Source organism: Propithecus coquereli, unplaced genomic scaffold (assembly GCF_000956105.1).
Source record: "Propithecus coquereli isolate 6110/MARCELLA unplaced genomic scaffold, Pcoq_1.0 Scaffold69, whole genome shotgun sequence".
Classification (NCBI taxonomy): Eukaryota; Metazoa; Chordata; class Mammalia; order Primates; family Indriidae; genus Propithecus; species Propithecus coquereli.
Window position 1 is genome coordinate 4,715,942 of NW_012152951.1, and position 16,537 is coordinate 4,732,478.

A 16,537-nucleotide genomic window follows, 5' to 3' on the forward strand; every position below is an offset into this window, starting at 1 on the left:
CGTGCATATTTTTTCGCCTTCTCGTTCTAACACTGTTGCCATCCTGAATCCTCAACTTCTTCGGAAGGGGTCTGTCATAGAGACGCTGCCTTTCACAAAAGGCACCAGCACAGACAGCAAAATCTCTTTTGTGCCCGTGACCTGGACAGATGTCTGACCCCTCATCCTGCAAATGAAGGGACGAGGGGAGCAAGGAGTGACAGCTCCCTGCCCGATGGACACCCCGCCTGGCAGCCTGTGACACTCACTGCAGTGGGGTCGTGGCCCGTGATGATTTCTCTCTCTGCAGATTGACACGCTATTATGGACGCTATTATTATTATAATATGCTCTATAGCATATTAACTCTCCTCCAGAAAGGAACATTCAGGGCCTCCTGAGAGAGGGCAGCCAAGGGCAAGTGGGGATCAGCTCCCCAGATGAGGTCACCGCGAGGCTCCGGTACAGGACCAGAGACAAGGGGACAGGGGTCTGCCGCACCACATGCGAATCATCTCTCCCAAAGGCTTCAAGTTCAGCATTATGGGTGGCCCTGCCAGGCCCCTGATTTATTTTGATGAAACTCTTATGACCCAGAAGAGACAGGCAGGTGACAGAAACAAAGACTGGGAAGCTCCGCCGAGGAAGGGCGTTTGAGACTAACAGGTGACACATGCAGGACAAGGTGCTGGACCTAAGCCAGCCCCACACGTAGAAGAGCCCTGATGAACAAGTGGACGTCTGCAGCGGTTAAAGATATTTATACTTCTGATGCCTGCTGGGAAAGAAATCCTCGCTGGCTTTGGGAGGCACTTGAATTAGGTGGGAATTAGAACCAGCAGAAGAAAGGAGTTCACAGAAGGCTCGTTGGAGATTGAGAAGGGCTTGGACGTGGGAACGGAACTCAGGAGACCCTGGTTTTTATCAATCTGAAGGCTTCTCTTGGTAAGATCCTAATGCACCTCACCATTCATTCCTTCATTCATAGGTCCATTCGGGCCGTCCTTTAGCGTTGGCCATTTGGGCCACCTCTGTGGGAACATGCAATCCTGTTCCTGCTCTGGAGGTGTCATCTTACAAAGACGTGGACTTATGAACCTCCCCCTGGGGCCAGCTTGCAGGTAAAGGCCATTCCCGCTTCCTGGCAGACCACACCAGTCCTCCAAACGTGCATCTGCTTTCGCTTTCTTGAACGTGATTTTTTTGAACATTCCTACCTCTTGGCTTATCGGTCTGCAGGATGCTGTTTCGCTTTGCTTGAATTGAAACTGACTTCATATATATTGTGTGGTTTGGCTCCTGGATCAAGAGGAAATGCCAGTGCCAAGCTGCCTAATGGCCGCCATTAGCATGTGTTAAAAACCTAATAAAATAGTGCCTCCAAAATTTCTGGCCAAATGTACTTATGTAAATATCTAACATCAGGTCTCAACCCAGAATATCCCGTCGGGTGTCAGGAGGTTGTTTTTAAATTCGCTCCAAGAACGGTGCAGAGAGGGGCCTGTGGGCTGGGATTTATTGGGGCTAGACTGTGAGACAGTTTATGTCAGCCACGTTTCCGTGTTTCCCAGAAACTGTGTGGAAGACATGCCATCTGATGTCCCTTGTGTGTGCTTCTGGAGTATACTTCTGGGAAAAGTCTTGCCTCTACCTATGGACGTAGCCTGTTTCTTTTGTCTGCTAACGAAGCCCGTGTAAGCAACCTAGTGGGATTTCTCTCTACAGAGTCAAAGTCTGCTCCCAGCAATAGGAATTCATTTATGTCATAAATGCCAGACCTTCTTCGGTGGACTCTGTCTTATTTATGATCTTAATCCTTCTATTTTATATGATTTAGAATTCTGTAAACCTCCTCTCAACCTTTGGAAGTAGGTGGGCTATAGGTAAATAATAATATTTTTGGTCCAAGAATGAGGGCATTACAAACACCCAAGTCTCCTTTGCACCCAATGACGCCTCATCTGTTTTCATCCATTTAATGAGCAAAGCAGAAGGGAGGGGGTTGTCCTTGTTTGTCTGACTTTCATGAAACTGCTCTCTAGGAAGAAATATTTTTCAGCCAAAAGTTGATCCTTCCTCCTTGGCCTCCTGGGAGACCGGTATCTGTGCCCTTTTTCATTACCTTCCGAGCCCAGGGAGAGTGCCTTTTTAATTGTATTGGAAATGACATCATCAGCTGAGCCAAATGTGTCTCTCCAGTGTGTACCTGCCAGCGATCTGCAAGAGCTGCAGGGAGGTGACGCTTCAGGGGGAGGGTCCACAGGGATGGCACTTGGGGAGACTTCCAAATTAAAAGGCTGACAAACACTGAGAAGCCAGTGCCGTGTCTCCGGGCATATCCCCGGAGCCAGAGGGAGATTTCTTTTTTCTTCCAGGCAATAATTGTAATTTTAACCCTTTAAAGAGGCGATAGGTGGGGACAGATGCGGGGAGGCGATTCCCTCTAGTGACCGGAGAGGCTGTAACTGAGCAGACACTGGCAGCAAGAAGATGTGCTGTTTAGGGCCCGGCGACGCGCACAGGTTTAATTTCCAAGGGATGTGGTCTGCGTTCTGTGCCCCTTACTGTGTAGTGATGATTTATTCATGGTTCCCGAGATAAAGGATGACAGTTCACTGCAGACAGGATTTAGATCCAGATCAGAGAAGGTCCCTTGTCAGAGTGAGGAGGGGATAAGTCATTTTTACAGGGATTCAGTTCCTAATTAAAGAGAACGAGGAAACTCTCTTGCCGAGCACCTATCATGCACCAGGCACTTTATACGTGACAATTTATTGAATTGTCAATTTATTGACAACAGCCTTGTGAGGTTATTGTCGCAATGTTCACAGGGAAGGCAGGCGTGGTGATCAGTTTACACAGGCGATAGAACTGGGTTTCAAAGCCCTTTGGTCCAACTGCAGATGCACTGCCCAGATGTCACAAAAGGGCCCTTACATTTTAAGGGAAACCGTGGTACCTCCAGCTCCTGGTCTCTGCAGAGGATGGTTCCAGGACCCCTGAAGACACCAAAATCCTCAGAAGCTCAAGTCCCTGAAATACAGTAGTTGCGCTTCTCTGCGGTTTCATTTTCAACATTTCAGTTACTCTCAGTCAACCGGGGTCCAACATATTCAGTGGAAAATTCCAGAAGTAATTCATAAATTTTAAATTGTGTGCCATTCTGAGTGGCGAGATAAAATCTCTCACCATCCAGCTCCATCCCGCCCGGCACATGAATCCTCCCTGTGTCCAGAAGGATCCAGGAAACCCACCCCTTAGTTACCTAGGAACGACCCAGGTGATCCGTGATGACAGCGCTTGTGTTCTAGTCATCCTTATGTGACATCATAATGGCCCCAAAGCTCAAGAATAGTGATGCTGGCATATTGTGAGAATTGTATTTTATTATTAGTTATGCTTGTTCATCTCTTACCGTGCCTAATGTATAAATTAAACTCTGTCATAGGTGTGTATGTATAGAAAAATAACATAGCCTGTATAGGGTTCGGTGCTATCCACAGCTGCATCCACTGTGGTCTTGGAATGTGTCCCCCGAGGACAAGGGGGGACAGCTGCAAAGTGGTGTCGTATTTGCCTATGGCCTAGACACATCCTCCCGTACATATACTTGAAGTCATCTCTGGATTCCTTATAATATTTAATGCACATGCTATGGAAAGAGTTTTCATACTGGACTATTTATTTGTATTATTTTTAGAAAATGTTTATTTTTTTGAGTCTTTTTGATCTGCAGTTGGTTGGATGTGCAGATGCGGAGAGCTGACTGTGCTCTCAGCGCCATCGTGCCGGGCGAGCATCCTCTTGCCAGTAGGGCAGCAAGGGAGCCACGTCCTCTGAAGACCAGCCACCCCTTCTGTCCCTTCCTCTGGACAGGTAGCAAGCAGCCCACCTCTCCCTGAAAATGGCCCCAAGTTTACCTTCCTCTCCACCCGATTGCCATACAGTCCCTTTACTGATGAACTCCTAAGAGCTCCTAGCTGCGGCGACTACGATATCGACAGGTCACGTGATGGAGACCTGCCTAAGGCTTCATCGCCTCTGTGTGTGCCACGGAGAGCCTGTTCCGCAGCTCCAACTTCAATGGCTGCTCCATGTGCACTTGGACGACAACCTTTCTCCGCTTCCCCTGAGCATCAAACAAATGGAATAACCCAGCGTGCAGTGTCATGAAGACATCAACTTGGAATTGGTCTTGGTGCCATTTGGCCCTCTGAAATGTACCAATCTGCCAGCGTGTCGTTTTGGAGAACTTACCTCCCCTCCCAGCAAGTGCATGGGCAGTTTATATCCAAAATAGTCATTTATTAGTCGCTGCGGGACAAGATGGGGTTATAACAGAGTGTGCGGAACAGGTTTCTTTTTAACGAAAAAAGAAAGAAAATTGGAAGTAGTAGACAAGCCTCCGTGGAAGATGAAGCTTAGCCTATCATCCCCGTATTTGCTATAAATATCTCAGAATTGGGGCTGCGGACTTGACAGCCCGATCTAGCAGAGGCAAGTTGAGAACTGCCTGTCTTTTTGTGTTTTCCCCTCCCCCAAAACTGCTGCTGTTTCATTAATGCAGAGAGGCTGCCAAGGGGCGGGGGGCGCCGTGGCCTCACAGTCCTGGTGACATTGCCCCAAGCGGGCTGGAGTCTGGGGGTTCCTCCGTTAATCAGGAGATCCTCCCTAATGAACACCTGCCCGCCTCCTAGAGTCCCCAGGGGGACGGTGACTAGAGTAGGTCCCCCGCCGGCTGGCAGGCGCCTCTGCGTTTCCAGAGGAGCGGTAATTACGCACGCCTGTCGGAGCCTTTCCATGGAGCATCGTTCACGTGCGTGCGTGAGGAAGACCCCCTCCCAGACTCACATCAGCCCCAGCTTTCCAGAGAACACCCAGACCAGGCTGTGGCTTAGAAAAATACAGAAGAAACTGTGGAAATAAGAGGGAGAGACCAAGGGAATAAAAGCTTACAGGGGGAAGGCGGGAGACCAAAAGGCAAACTAAAAAGGTTGCTCCCAGGGAGTCCCCACGGCTGGGTTAACGGGCAGAGTCCCGCGGAAGGAGACGGGGAGGTAGAAAGTGATTCAAGGAGCCGATGGTGACTGTGGTTGGTTGTGGGAGGAGTGGAGGGAAGAGGAAGAGGACACTGGTGTTGGGCGACAATAGGGACATGGCCTGTCCTTTCTTGGGCACACAAGTGTATATCTCAGGCCCCTTCGCGTGCCTGGAGGTGTATGATCTGTGACCCAGCGACTGTCTCGCGTCACCGAGCACACGACGCCTGGTCCCATCTGGCTCTGTGTGGCCTCACAGTCCCCGCCCAGCACTTCTCTGCTCCAAAGCAGCCCCAAGAGAGCGCCCAGGTTTCGTTCTCCCCCGCGTTATAACAACAACCAAACCCTCCACCCTTTTATTCTAGCCCATTCTACCAATCAAACCTTTATTAGGCACCGACTGTGTGTCAGGCACTGTGTGGGGAGGAGACACAAATATCAGTAAAAAGTGATCTCTGTCCTCTGGGAACTTCCTGTTCGGCACAATTCGGTTGTGTTTAGAGAAAGTGACTTGAACATTTTGACAGGAGCCTGTTACTCGCTGGGTCCGTACCCAGCTTACCCAAGCGAGGCTTTGTTTAGGAGAGTTATCGTACCTCACGGTGATTACAGTGAATGACAGTGGCTTACACGCTTGTCAGTTGCTGAAAGAATAGATTTTCAATGTTCTTGCCACAAAAAAATAAGTGTGTGAGGGGAGGGGTATGTTCATGAGCTTGATTTTTCAGTCCACCGTGTATACGTAGACACAAAATAGCATGTTCTACAGCACAGATATATGCAGTTTGTTATGTCATTTTGAGAAATTTAGAGATAGGAGGATCATTTGAGGACAGGAGTTCAAGACCAGCCTGGGTAAGAGCGACACTCTGTTTCTACAAAAGGTTTTTTTTAAAATGTAGCTGGTCACGGTGGCATCCACTTGTAGTCCCAGCTACTCAGGAGACTGAGGCAGGAGGATCGCTTGAGCCCAGGAGTTCAAGGCTGCTGTGAGCTACAGTTGTGCCACCGCACTAAAGTCTGGGTGACCCAGCGAGGCTCTGTCTCCAAAAACAAAAAAAACTTTTTTTTTAAGAATAAAAATAAATGAATGAGCAAATTTAATTAAACATAAAGGAAGGCCTTGGAGTCAGCCCTAGACGGAATCCCTTGGTAGGCCCTGCGCCCTTTGGGGGTTTTGACGTTGGGCTCACCATTTAGCATTTCTGAACCCCAGTGTCCTGCGTAGACCGAGCATTGCAGGGTTGCTTTGAAGATTAAACGAGGTGATGTGAGCAAAGCTTGTGGCCCAGGTGCCATGCAGACGCCTCTGCTGCTGGGGGAGAAGGGGCCCCCGAAGTCTAGATCTGAGCAGCCTTAGTGTCAGTGACTGCTCTTCCCCTGCCTGGACCCCCTTTACGTTCATGTACTTTTATTTTCCTTCCTTCCCACTTCACCGTTTTGTGACCTGCTCCATCCATACATACGTGAAGTTTCAGGAGGAGCAAAGGACTGTGGTTAGGCACTTGGGTCCTGCCCTACCTATGCTGGTAACTTAGGTGTCCTCCCTTGTCCCTGGACAGGCTCCTGGACTCCTGTGGGCCTTAGTTCCCTCCCCTGTAATGCAGTGGGCTGGGCGGATGGTCTCTGTATCTCTGCATAATCCAGTGTTCCCGTGTGACCTACACCCACCTTACTATAGAGGCGCAGATGTGCCACTTGCTAGCTGTGTAAGTTTGGCAATTTGCTTCTCTTCCTCTGCCTTGGTCCCCTCCTCCAACAGTCCTGGTGTCTACTGCACAGGTTTCCGGTTTCTAGGATGACTGAGTGAATGCGCTAGCGGTAGCCAGTGCAGACCGGGACAGACGGTCGCTGTTTGTATTGGCCGCTGTGTTTGCAGCCAGCTTTGCTGTGATGTTACGCGGCGGTTCTCTGCCAAGCTGGAGGTGGAGGATGTGTCTCATGTCCACTGATGGGTCCAGGTTCAGGCTGGATAGGGGGACCCCCAGGGTGGAAGAATGCCCTCTGATCTTTGCTCTGGGGCCTCCCTACCTATCCTGGGTGCTTCGAGCCAAGCCAAGTGCAGGTCGCATTGTTCTGCACTGTCTTTATGCTTACAGGAAGTGGCCTCTGTGTGCCCCCTGCCATAGGACCCAGGGCTGCGCTGGAGAGGGCAGGAAGGAAATCAGCCTCTCTGGCTAATCAGCAGAGCACCCCAGGGCAGCAGGGAGGGGAGTGGCCAAGGCCTGCTGTCCCTGCCCTGGACGAGCTGCCCAGACTGACTTCTTGCCTCACCCCCTTCCCTCTCTCTGGGAATCAGAGCAGCCCCGAGCACTTTCGGGGCTCACTGCCCTGGGGGAGGGGGCGGGAACCACAGTAACAAACCTTCAGAGAAGGTCTCAGGCTCATTTACTCAAAGCTGCCCTCCGCCCCTCTCCATCCCTTTAGGTTTTCAGAAAAATTAACCCCAGCCCTTCCTGTTGAGAAAGAAGGGGCAGACTAGCCACGCTTTCTGCCTGCTCCAGGGACCGACCCTGTCTGCCACCTCACAGCTGCGGCCACCCCTAATGGGCAGGAGTCGCCCATACATGGGGTCCCAGGGCCTGCGGCACAGTGTGTGGGCGGGCAGTGCCTGGCACAGAATGGCACTAGGCTGTAGCTGTGCCATCGGGTCACAAATGGCCCTTCCCCTGGCAGCCAGGCAGGCGCTGTGCACGCAGCAGTGACAAGTGAATTGTCAACAACACCCTTGGTGAGGGGGGGAACTGGGAGGGTCAGTCTTCAGACTTGGCCAGGACTCCTCCCAAAGCGCAGAGGGGAGTCGTTTGGCGGTTGCTGTCTGAGGTTTTATTTTATTTTTTTTTAATGCAGTTAACTCAGGCAATTTCTTGGACTTAGAATCTGTGAGATGCCCCAAGGGAATAGAGTCCTGAGGGCAGAATCCCCTGGCTGAGCCACACCCACTTTGCCCTGACTGCCCCAGGGCCGGCTGTGGGACAAAGGCTCATCTGCCTGCCTGAGAAGAAGGGACACAAAGGCCCGGTCACTCCTGTCTCAAACAAGCAGCAAATACTGAGTTTCCTCTAATAAGGAACCGTGTGCCAGGCACGCACCGTGATGGGGGGACGAGATCTTTGGGGTTTGCGTCTCAGGGTGCGTGTGAATTTCCCGTGGCTGCCGTAACAAGTAACCACACACCTGGTGGCTGGGAACAGCAGGCTTATTCCCTCACGGCTGGCCGGAGGGGAGTCGGGTCCTTGCCTTTGCAGCTTCCAGAGGCCGCTGCCTTGCTCGTGTCTCCGTCTCTCCAGTCTCTGCCTCTGTGTGTCTCTGTTTCAAAAATCCCTCTGTCTCTTTCTTAGAAAGAGACATGTGACAGCATTTAAGGGCCCACCCGGATAATTCAGGATAAGTTCCTCCTCTCCAGTGCCTTAATCACACCGTTTGTCATGTAAGGTGACATCACAGGTTCCAGGGATTAGGGTGTGGATATAACCTTTTTGGAGACCACCGAAAAAGGCTGTGGCTTTTAGGAAAGGAAGAAGATAAATTTAATAATAGCATGAAGACTATGTTAGGGTAGGAATCCATTTTATCAGCGCTAGCGTGTGATTGTGCAGATGAGAAAACTGAGGCCCAAGAGGTGATATAATTTATCCACCTATCTGGATGTACACACGTAAGTGATGGGAAATACATTCTGTGAAGGGTGGGAGAGGTGCGTGGCTGCCACCAGCCGCATCCTCTGACTCCTTTCCCCCACACTTTGCCCGACAGGCACACGGGGGTCATTGGAAGGACCTTCGTCGTGTGGGTGTGCCTGGAGCACCTCACAGCCCTGCACACGTGTTCCTTACAATTGGTCACGTCCCACTGGAAGGAAGCAGGCCAGGAAGTAGACAGTCTAATGCAGAACTCTGTAATACTCTGTGCACAGATCCCACCGGGCCAGCCCAGAGCCCCCAGAAACTCCGATCTGGGTGGCGCAGTCTGAGCGGCACCGACTGAGAGCTGCTGTCCTCCCCTCACTAGAGGACGTGGCCGAAGCCCGGGATTGAAGCTCGGTTGGCGCTGGGAACGCTGTCCTCTTAGCTCTAAGAGCAACTCGACCAAGCAGTGCACTTCGAGGGGGATGTTTATAAGGAGATTTCATTTGTCAGATATAAGGAGGAATAAAAGCTTAGAAGGAGAAGGAAAGGCAAGAGGGAAAAACTACTGAGCGGACAAAGTTAATGACAAGCTAAGAGAAAGTCAGCAATGACCTCGTAGGGCCAGGTTGGCCGATGACCCAGAAGAGGCTATTTCTGACCAGCCCAAGATGGGCAGAGCTTGCCTTGCTTGAGTGGCCTTTGGGTGCCTGCCCAGGTTGTCCTGCAGAACTCGACCGGGCTACGGGCCGCCTTTCTGGCTTCGCTCCCAGCCTGATCCCTGCGAAGCGCCACGAATGTTTACAGCGCGAGTAATTGGCAAATTATAATCAGCAGGGTTCTGTAAACATCCTTTCAAAGTACATAAGAGTAGACCGCTTTCTGCTTACCCAGCAACTTTCTCTAAAGGAGTTTCGGAAACTTTTGGAACAGTGTAGCACATTAATCACTACCATGCCAAGGTGGGATATTGCCTTAGTTTGCAAGATCAGGAAATCAAGGGGCTGATGCCTTAAACAGTTTTCAACCAACCGTACAGAGAATTAACGATTCGGTGCCTGATGAATCAGGATAGGCTAGGTTCTGCTATAATGACAGACTACCCCCCAAATCTCAGAGACTTAAGCAATGAGGTTTATTTCTCACTCACACTATCTGTAGGGTGTTGAATGGAGCAGCCACTTTCTGGGCTGTGGCCAGTCACCATGACAGTAGAAAAACAGTGTGTGGCTTTTTAAAGGAGTTCAGATGCAGGAGTTATAACCTTGCCACCTTCTGGAATCCCTTCGCAGCCTTCATTGCTGCATTTATAAATTGTGGGTGATAAATGTGGGCTTTTCTTCCTCAAAGTGCTACCTATGATCTCTAATAACTGTTGTGTAAAGTAATGGGACTGACCTTTGTAATGTCAATTTTGATCTAATAACCTATGCATCAAATGAAAAAGATTTCATCTGAAAGGACGAAGTTTATTCCAGCGATGGCGTTACTTACTGCTCAGAGCCCTTTAGTTTATGAGTCACCAAGAAAAGTCATTTTCTTATTGTAGACATTCCAATAGAAAAAGGGCTGTGTGACAGGCTGTATCAGAGGGATGTATCACCAGGAGGAGGCCAAAAGTCAGTTTCCACAAGGCTTCCAAGGTGGCATTCGTTCCTCTGGTGAATTCTTCACTGTGGCCAGCCGTCTCTTTATCTGTGCAGGCTCAGAAACCTGATTTTTCATCCTCAGGGGAAGACTCACATTACCCAAGTTCAAGGTAACTGATGTATAAACCCATACTGCCAGTGTGCTGGTTTCAAGTGAGCGATATAGCCCTCACCCAGCTGGGGCCTTCAAGGCACATGATCCTTGACCTCTCACCCAGAGAGTAGCCTCAGCAGAGGAGGGATGGCAGAGTGGTTATGCACATGGGCTTTGAGGCCAGCCAGACCTCATTGGTTTTTTTGCTTTTGCATTGTGTCAAAATATACATAACCTAAAATTTACCGTTTTAACCATTTGCATGTGTGCAATTTAGTGGCATGAAGTGTATTCACAATGTTATGTAACAGTCACTACTATTTCCAAAACTTTTTCATCATCCTAAACAGAAATTCTGCAACCATTAAATAATAACTCTCCATCCTTTCCTCCCCCCATCCCCCTGGTAACCTCTATTATATTGTCTCCCTAAATGTGCTTCTTGTAATTACTTCATCCAAGTGGAATTATGACAGTATCTGTCCTTTTGTGTCTGGCTTCTTTGACTTAGCATAATGTCTTCAGGGTCCATCCGTGTCAGAAATTCTTTCCTTTTTCCTGGCTAAATAATATTCCATGGAGTGTTATCCAAACCTTGTTTCGAATCCTGACTTTGCTGTGAGAGGGAGGACAGGCTGTCTGAGGTCTCCAGGCCTCAGAATCTTCTTTGGCAAAGTACTGATGATCTCTGTTCTAGACGATTGTGAGGTCAGCATCGTCAGCACAATGAGTTCTTTAGAAGACATGGACTTAGAGGAGAGTTAACATAATATGATCGGCTGAAGCAACCCCATGCTTCTGCCATATGAAAGGTCTTACCACTGGGGAAGTGGCCAGGTGCTCAGTGCCTGTTGGCTAAGGTCACATTTGCCTTCCCGGCTTCCTTCTTTTCTTCCCCAAACTGCCCTCCCCCTCCTCTCCGCACACCCCCTTCCATTCACCCTCACCCACTCCATGGAGCAGAAAATATATTTAATCATGGTGTAGATACACTACACCAACCCTGGGAATCATTCTTTCTCTTCCTGGACAAATTTATGTATCTCTCATCAAGTCTATTGAGGCATTGGCTTTAAAGTTTAACTCTCAAAGAGAATGAAATCTCATTTCTGTCATTTCCAAGTTTGGGCTGGACCTCTTGCCATAGTAACCGAGAACCCGCAATAATTACTTTATAGTCACGCCTCATTTTGTGAAACTGGGTTGACCCAGCTTGGTCACCTATTCCTTCTCCTCCTCCTCCTCCTCACGCTCCATTGACTTGACTTCAAGTGACTTTTAACATTTGAAAAAAAATCAAGTCCATTCTGGGTACAAGAAGATTTATCACCAGTGAAAATGTTTTACACATCTGACACAGACTTCAAGGCAAACCCGAAAGATTATCAGAAATGTTTTAAGAAATAGCAAGCTTCATGGAAATACGGTGTCTACTTTGAAAGGGATGGCAGTCATTTGAACAGGTGGATTTTTATACAGACAGTCCTCAATCTACGATGATTTGACTTACAATTTTTTACCTTCACAATGGCGCAAAAGCAATGTGCATTCAGTAGAAACTGCACTTTGTATTTTGAATTTTGCTCTTTTCCTGGGCTAGTGATGTGCAGTACAGTCCTGTCTAGAGACGCTGGTCAGCCACACAGTCACAAGACTAAACAACCCATAGACTACACTGTACTGTGTTCAGTAAATTACATGAGCTACTCAGCACTTTATTACATTATAAAATAGGCTTTGTGTTTGATGATTTTGCCCAACTATAAGCTAATGGAAGCGTTCTGAGCAGTTTAAGGTAGGGTAGGCTAAGCTGTGATGTTTGGTAGGTTAGGTGTATTAAATGCATTTTTGACTTACAATATTTTCGACTTCCAACGAGTGTATCGGGAGGTAGCCCCGTCCTAAGTCAAGGAGTATCTGTACGTTGCAATTTGAAAGCAGCCACACTGCCTCATAGTCACGACTGATCCATCCAGTGCCTTGTTAGTGGGCAGCCGAATACCTTCTGGGGTGGAGGTGGTGCAGACAGCAGAGCCTGCAGCAGCCCATGGCAAACTCAGCATTTACTGGAAGCTTCAAGAGCCTTCATCTTGCGTTCTGCTTCGTAATCCATCGGTGACTGTTGTGAGATGTGCCAGATATACCCCACTGCATTCCCCCTGGGACAGAAGTTCCACCATGAGTGAAGGAGGATCCAGTCTGTCACCTTGAGTTCCCTGTTGGTTACAAAGATTGCTTCTACACGTTGCCAATATTTCGTGTGAAGGGAAGCATAGACTGTATTAGATGGTGTTGATTTGTCGTGATGGATTCTCCTGTCTGTTTCTGTCGTCTGGGTTTGAACCACCGACGAACCAGCTCGAACCAGTTCAAAACCAGTTTCAGCAGGTTTTCACTGGTGAAGTGATGGTCACTGAGGCCCTGAGGCTGCCCCCAGGAGCCCAGGAGTGAGGCAGCAAAGGAGGGAACATCTGCTTTGGCTTTTTAAACTGAACCCTAGCTCCTCCTACTCTGTGGCTCTGACACAGTTTGAGGTCCGTCTCGCCAGGTGCTGTGTCTTATTTTTGTATCGCCTACAGCATTTGGCTGTTCCCCTGCACACAGTAGGCACTCAATTAATAATGTCGGTTGTATGAAATGGAAGTACACCTGTATTAGTGTGTTCCAGCTGCTATGACAAAATACCATATAGACTGAGTGGCTTAAACAACAGAAATCTGTTTTCTCACAGTTCTGGAGGCTGGAAGTCCGAGATCAGGAGGCCAGCATAGTCCCTTCCTGGCGAGGGCTCTTTTCCTGGTTTGTGAACAGCCACCTTCCCACTATGTCCTCACATGGCAGAGAGAGAGAAGAAGCAAGCTCTTCTTTGTAAGGGCACTAATCTCATTATGGGGGCCCCACCCCCATGACCTCATCTAACCCTAATTGTCTCCCAAAAGCCCCACCTCCAAACGCTATTTTAGGGCTTCAATGCATGAATTATGGGTAGACACAATTTAGTCCATAATAGCACCCAAAAAGTGAAATAAGACCAAACTGTCATATAACATTTGATTTATATCTTACCTACTCTCCTAAAAGAGAAATGGCCTAGCCACCAGCATAAGAAATATACTCAGGAAGACTGAAAATAATGTATATAAATGTGCGCACACACACACACACACACACACATTTTCTCTCCCGGAATCTTTGTTTTTGCTCTGAGCTTAGGAGATACCCAATGAGTGTGCTTGGAATAGAGCAGCTGTCGCAGAATAAGGCAATGTGTTTTCATATGCATGGCCTGGAAACTAATTTAGAAATAACTATTCTCTTTTAGGCCTCTCATCAGACAGCCTTTCTCTCTTCCCCATCTTTCATGCCTGGTGTTCTTTGATCCTTTCAATAGTGATGGACCAAGGAGAATAACGCGTTGACAATACTCACAAACATCTACCAAGATTTTGTGCCTAAAGCTCTGATGCATTTCTTTAGATTGGCAGAGACTTTAAAGAAAGAGTTTTATGTTATAATAAAACATCCTTAGGTAAAGACTATTCTTCTTCAAAAAGGCAAAGGGAGGACGGATTTTTAGTTTATTCTTCAATACTATTCCCAAGGCTCTTTGGCCTTAATTTGAACAATTTTTGCAGGCAGGTACTTTTATTATTTGTATGTAAAATTATGGGAACATACAGAGTGGCTGAGGATAGAGTCTCTGGAGCCAGATGTCCAGGATTCAAATCCCAATCCCAACACTTGCTTAATCTGTGGGTGGTGGTTTCCTCCCTGTGCAACGAACAACCTGATAGGGTCGTGATAAGGATTAAAGATAATAGTATTTGTAAAGTGCTTAGAGCAGTGCCTGCCACATAGCAACTACTGTATGAGTGTTTGCTAAATATATTAACTTTTTTAAAAGAAAGCATCTTCCTTTGGATTCAGCTTAAAATATGAGGAAGGAAAGCCACGAGTTTGATGACTCTGCTAAAGAGCCAGTGTCATTTGTTCACAGAACACAACTGCTCGGAAACAAAACAAAAGGTCTCGGTCTGGCGATCGCCCTTGACTTGGCTGTTTGCTCACTGATGTCCTCCTTGTCTATTCCTTTGGGATTGATCAAAATCATTTGCATCGACCTACTTAAGCTTTGGGACATTCCATTGGAAAAATGATGGCAGCCGGAGATGCCTGTTATAGGAAGAGCAGTCTCATGTCACTTACCCTTCTCCACTGTGTTCTCCCCCCAGCCCAAGCTTTTGGCCAAGGAGCTTCTTGACCTCGTGGCGTCTCACTTCAATCTGAAGGAAAAGGAGTACTTTGGGATAGCGTTCACGGACGAGACGTAAGTACCCCTGCAAGCCCTCAGAACCCAACAAAAAGGGCAGAACTTGAAATTGTGCTGGCTGCTCCAGCTGCCAGCAGGGGGATCAGCTGCAGGCCACTTGGGTCCCGTGGTCTGGGGTCAGTCCAAGTTCATCGTACGCGTTTCAAAGGCCTTGTGATCATGCCTGGAACGGCCACGGGATATAATTAGGGTGATGCTAGCATTATGAAATTATTAGGTAAGCTAGTTCTTATAATCAAGCAGGTTTGTGTTCAGGCTGAAATGTTTATTTATTTATTTTTTTTAAAAAAGTAGATCTGCATGGGTTTGTTTCCTATTAAAGTTAAACGAAAACTTCTGGAAATGAAACGTTTCTCTCCAGTGTTGGGATAACAATAACAGGAAGTGAATTGAATGATAAATTCAAAATGAAAAGAATCTGTGCAGTTTCACTGTCTAAGCTGAAATCGAGTGACTATGAAAGTCAGAAATTTCAGATCGCTGCTCTGTTGAGAACAATATTTGCTTTCGGTGGTCTTTTCCATTTGGCTCTGTCAAATGGTGTTTTATAATACAAGTTAGGAGTATCTTTACTAAAATTTCAATTTTTTTCCTAATATAAGAGTATAGTGAATACCTGCACAGATTCTTAGATAAAAATAAGCTGTTATAAGCAAATGTCTCATAATTCTCTTTCTTCTGTGTATACAGACACACACACTCACACTCCTCTGGGTCTGTAGAATTACAGAGGTGATTTCCTAAACTCCTAGTAGATCAGTGTCAGGTCAGGCTGGGCGAGAGAGTACGGGGGTGCCGTTGAGGCAGGATATGTTCCAAAGGAAGACCAGGCAGCCTCCACGTGGTAAGCAGGAGATGTGTCCAGGTGGATCTCTGCAAGGATCATGCCTCCAGACGATGGACAGGGGTGGCCATATGATTTATTATCCAAATCAGGATACTCTAAATAAAAAAGGGTATAAATTGGGACTGTCTTGGACAAACGGGAACATATGGTCACCCTGTAAATTAGTGACATTTTTGGCTGTGGTGTGTTCGGGGGGCGGGAGGCAGGAGCAAAGCCACATCTTAAGAAACAAGGTCGGCGCCTGGTCCTGGAGCCTATGGGAGACTGGTCTGGAAGGCGGGGACAGCTGCCCCTGGTCAGGAGGAATCGCCACACCTGCAGGGAGGGACGAGAAAGCCCCGCCCTTGAAAAGTTCCGGGCGGTAGCAGAAAGGAGCCAGCATGATCATTAAAAAAAACAAAAAAAAAACTTTTAAACAAATGGACATCTAGAACAATTACTTTCTCAAATGCAGATGTCTTCTCTTTCTCCTTAAACCCCTTAAATTGCTCTTCCTACCTTCTTCACTAATTAGAAGGAAACCGTAAGTCTCAATGAATCATGTCCCCATTGCTCACGTTCCCAAGTAAGTTCACTGAAAGATCCCGTGAACTTTAGACAGGCCCACGTAGACTTCCCTTTGGAATAAACAAGAATCGCGGAGTGAGCATGTTATCGCGGGCCGGGGGGGAGAGGGATGTCTGCTGAATGTTCCAGATCACTGCCCTGATGGCACTCGCTGGAAGGAACTGATCCTAAGGTAGAAAGTCACTTTTCTCCCAGGAGAGAAGAGGGCACGAAAGCCACATGTCATAGGAGGGGGTGCACACAGCAGATCCAATTGTCCCATCCAGCTAGGCCTGTATGTGCTGAGTCCGCGCTGTCCTGGTTCTCTGTGCTGGCCAGGAAAGGGTGCCTGTGTGCATGTATGAGCATATGTGTGTGTACATGTGGAGGCCAGGCCAGGAAAGAGTGTGTGTGTGCATGTGTGTGT

At 48.0% G+C, this 16,537-nt stretch overlaps 1 protein-coding gene across 1 annotated transcript in view; it reads left to right on the forward strand.

The window, feature by feature from the left end:
* FRMD4A (FERM domain containing 4A) overlaps window positions 1-16,537 on the forward strand; it is a 568,954-nt gene that overhangs the window by 417,402 nt on the left and 135,015 nt on the right. The window contains exon 4 of the mRNA XM_012660957.1: window positions 14,620-14,714. Within this exon, the coding sequence (XP_012516411.1) occupies window positions 14,620-14,714 (95 nt within the window). The remainder of the gene's footprint in view (window positions 1-14,619; window positions 14,715-16,537) is intronic.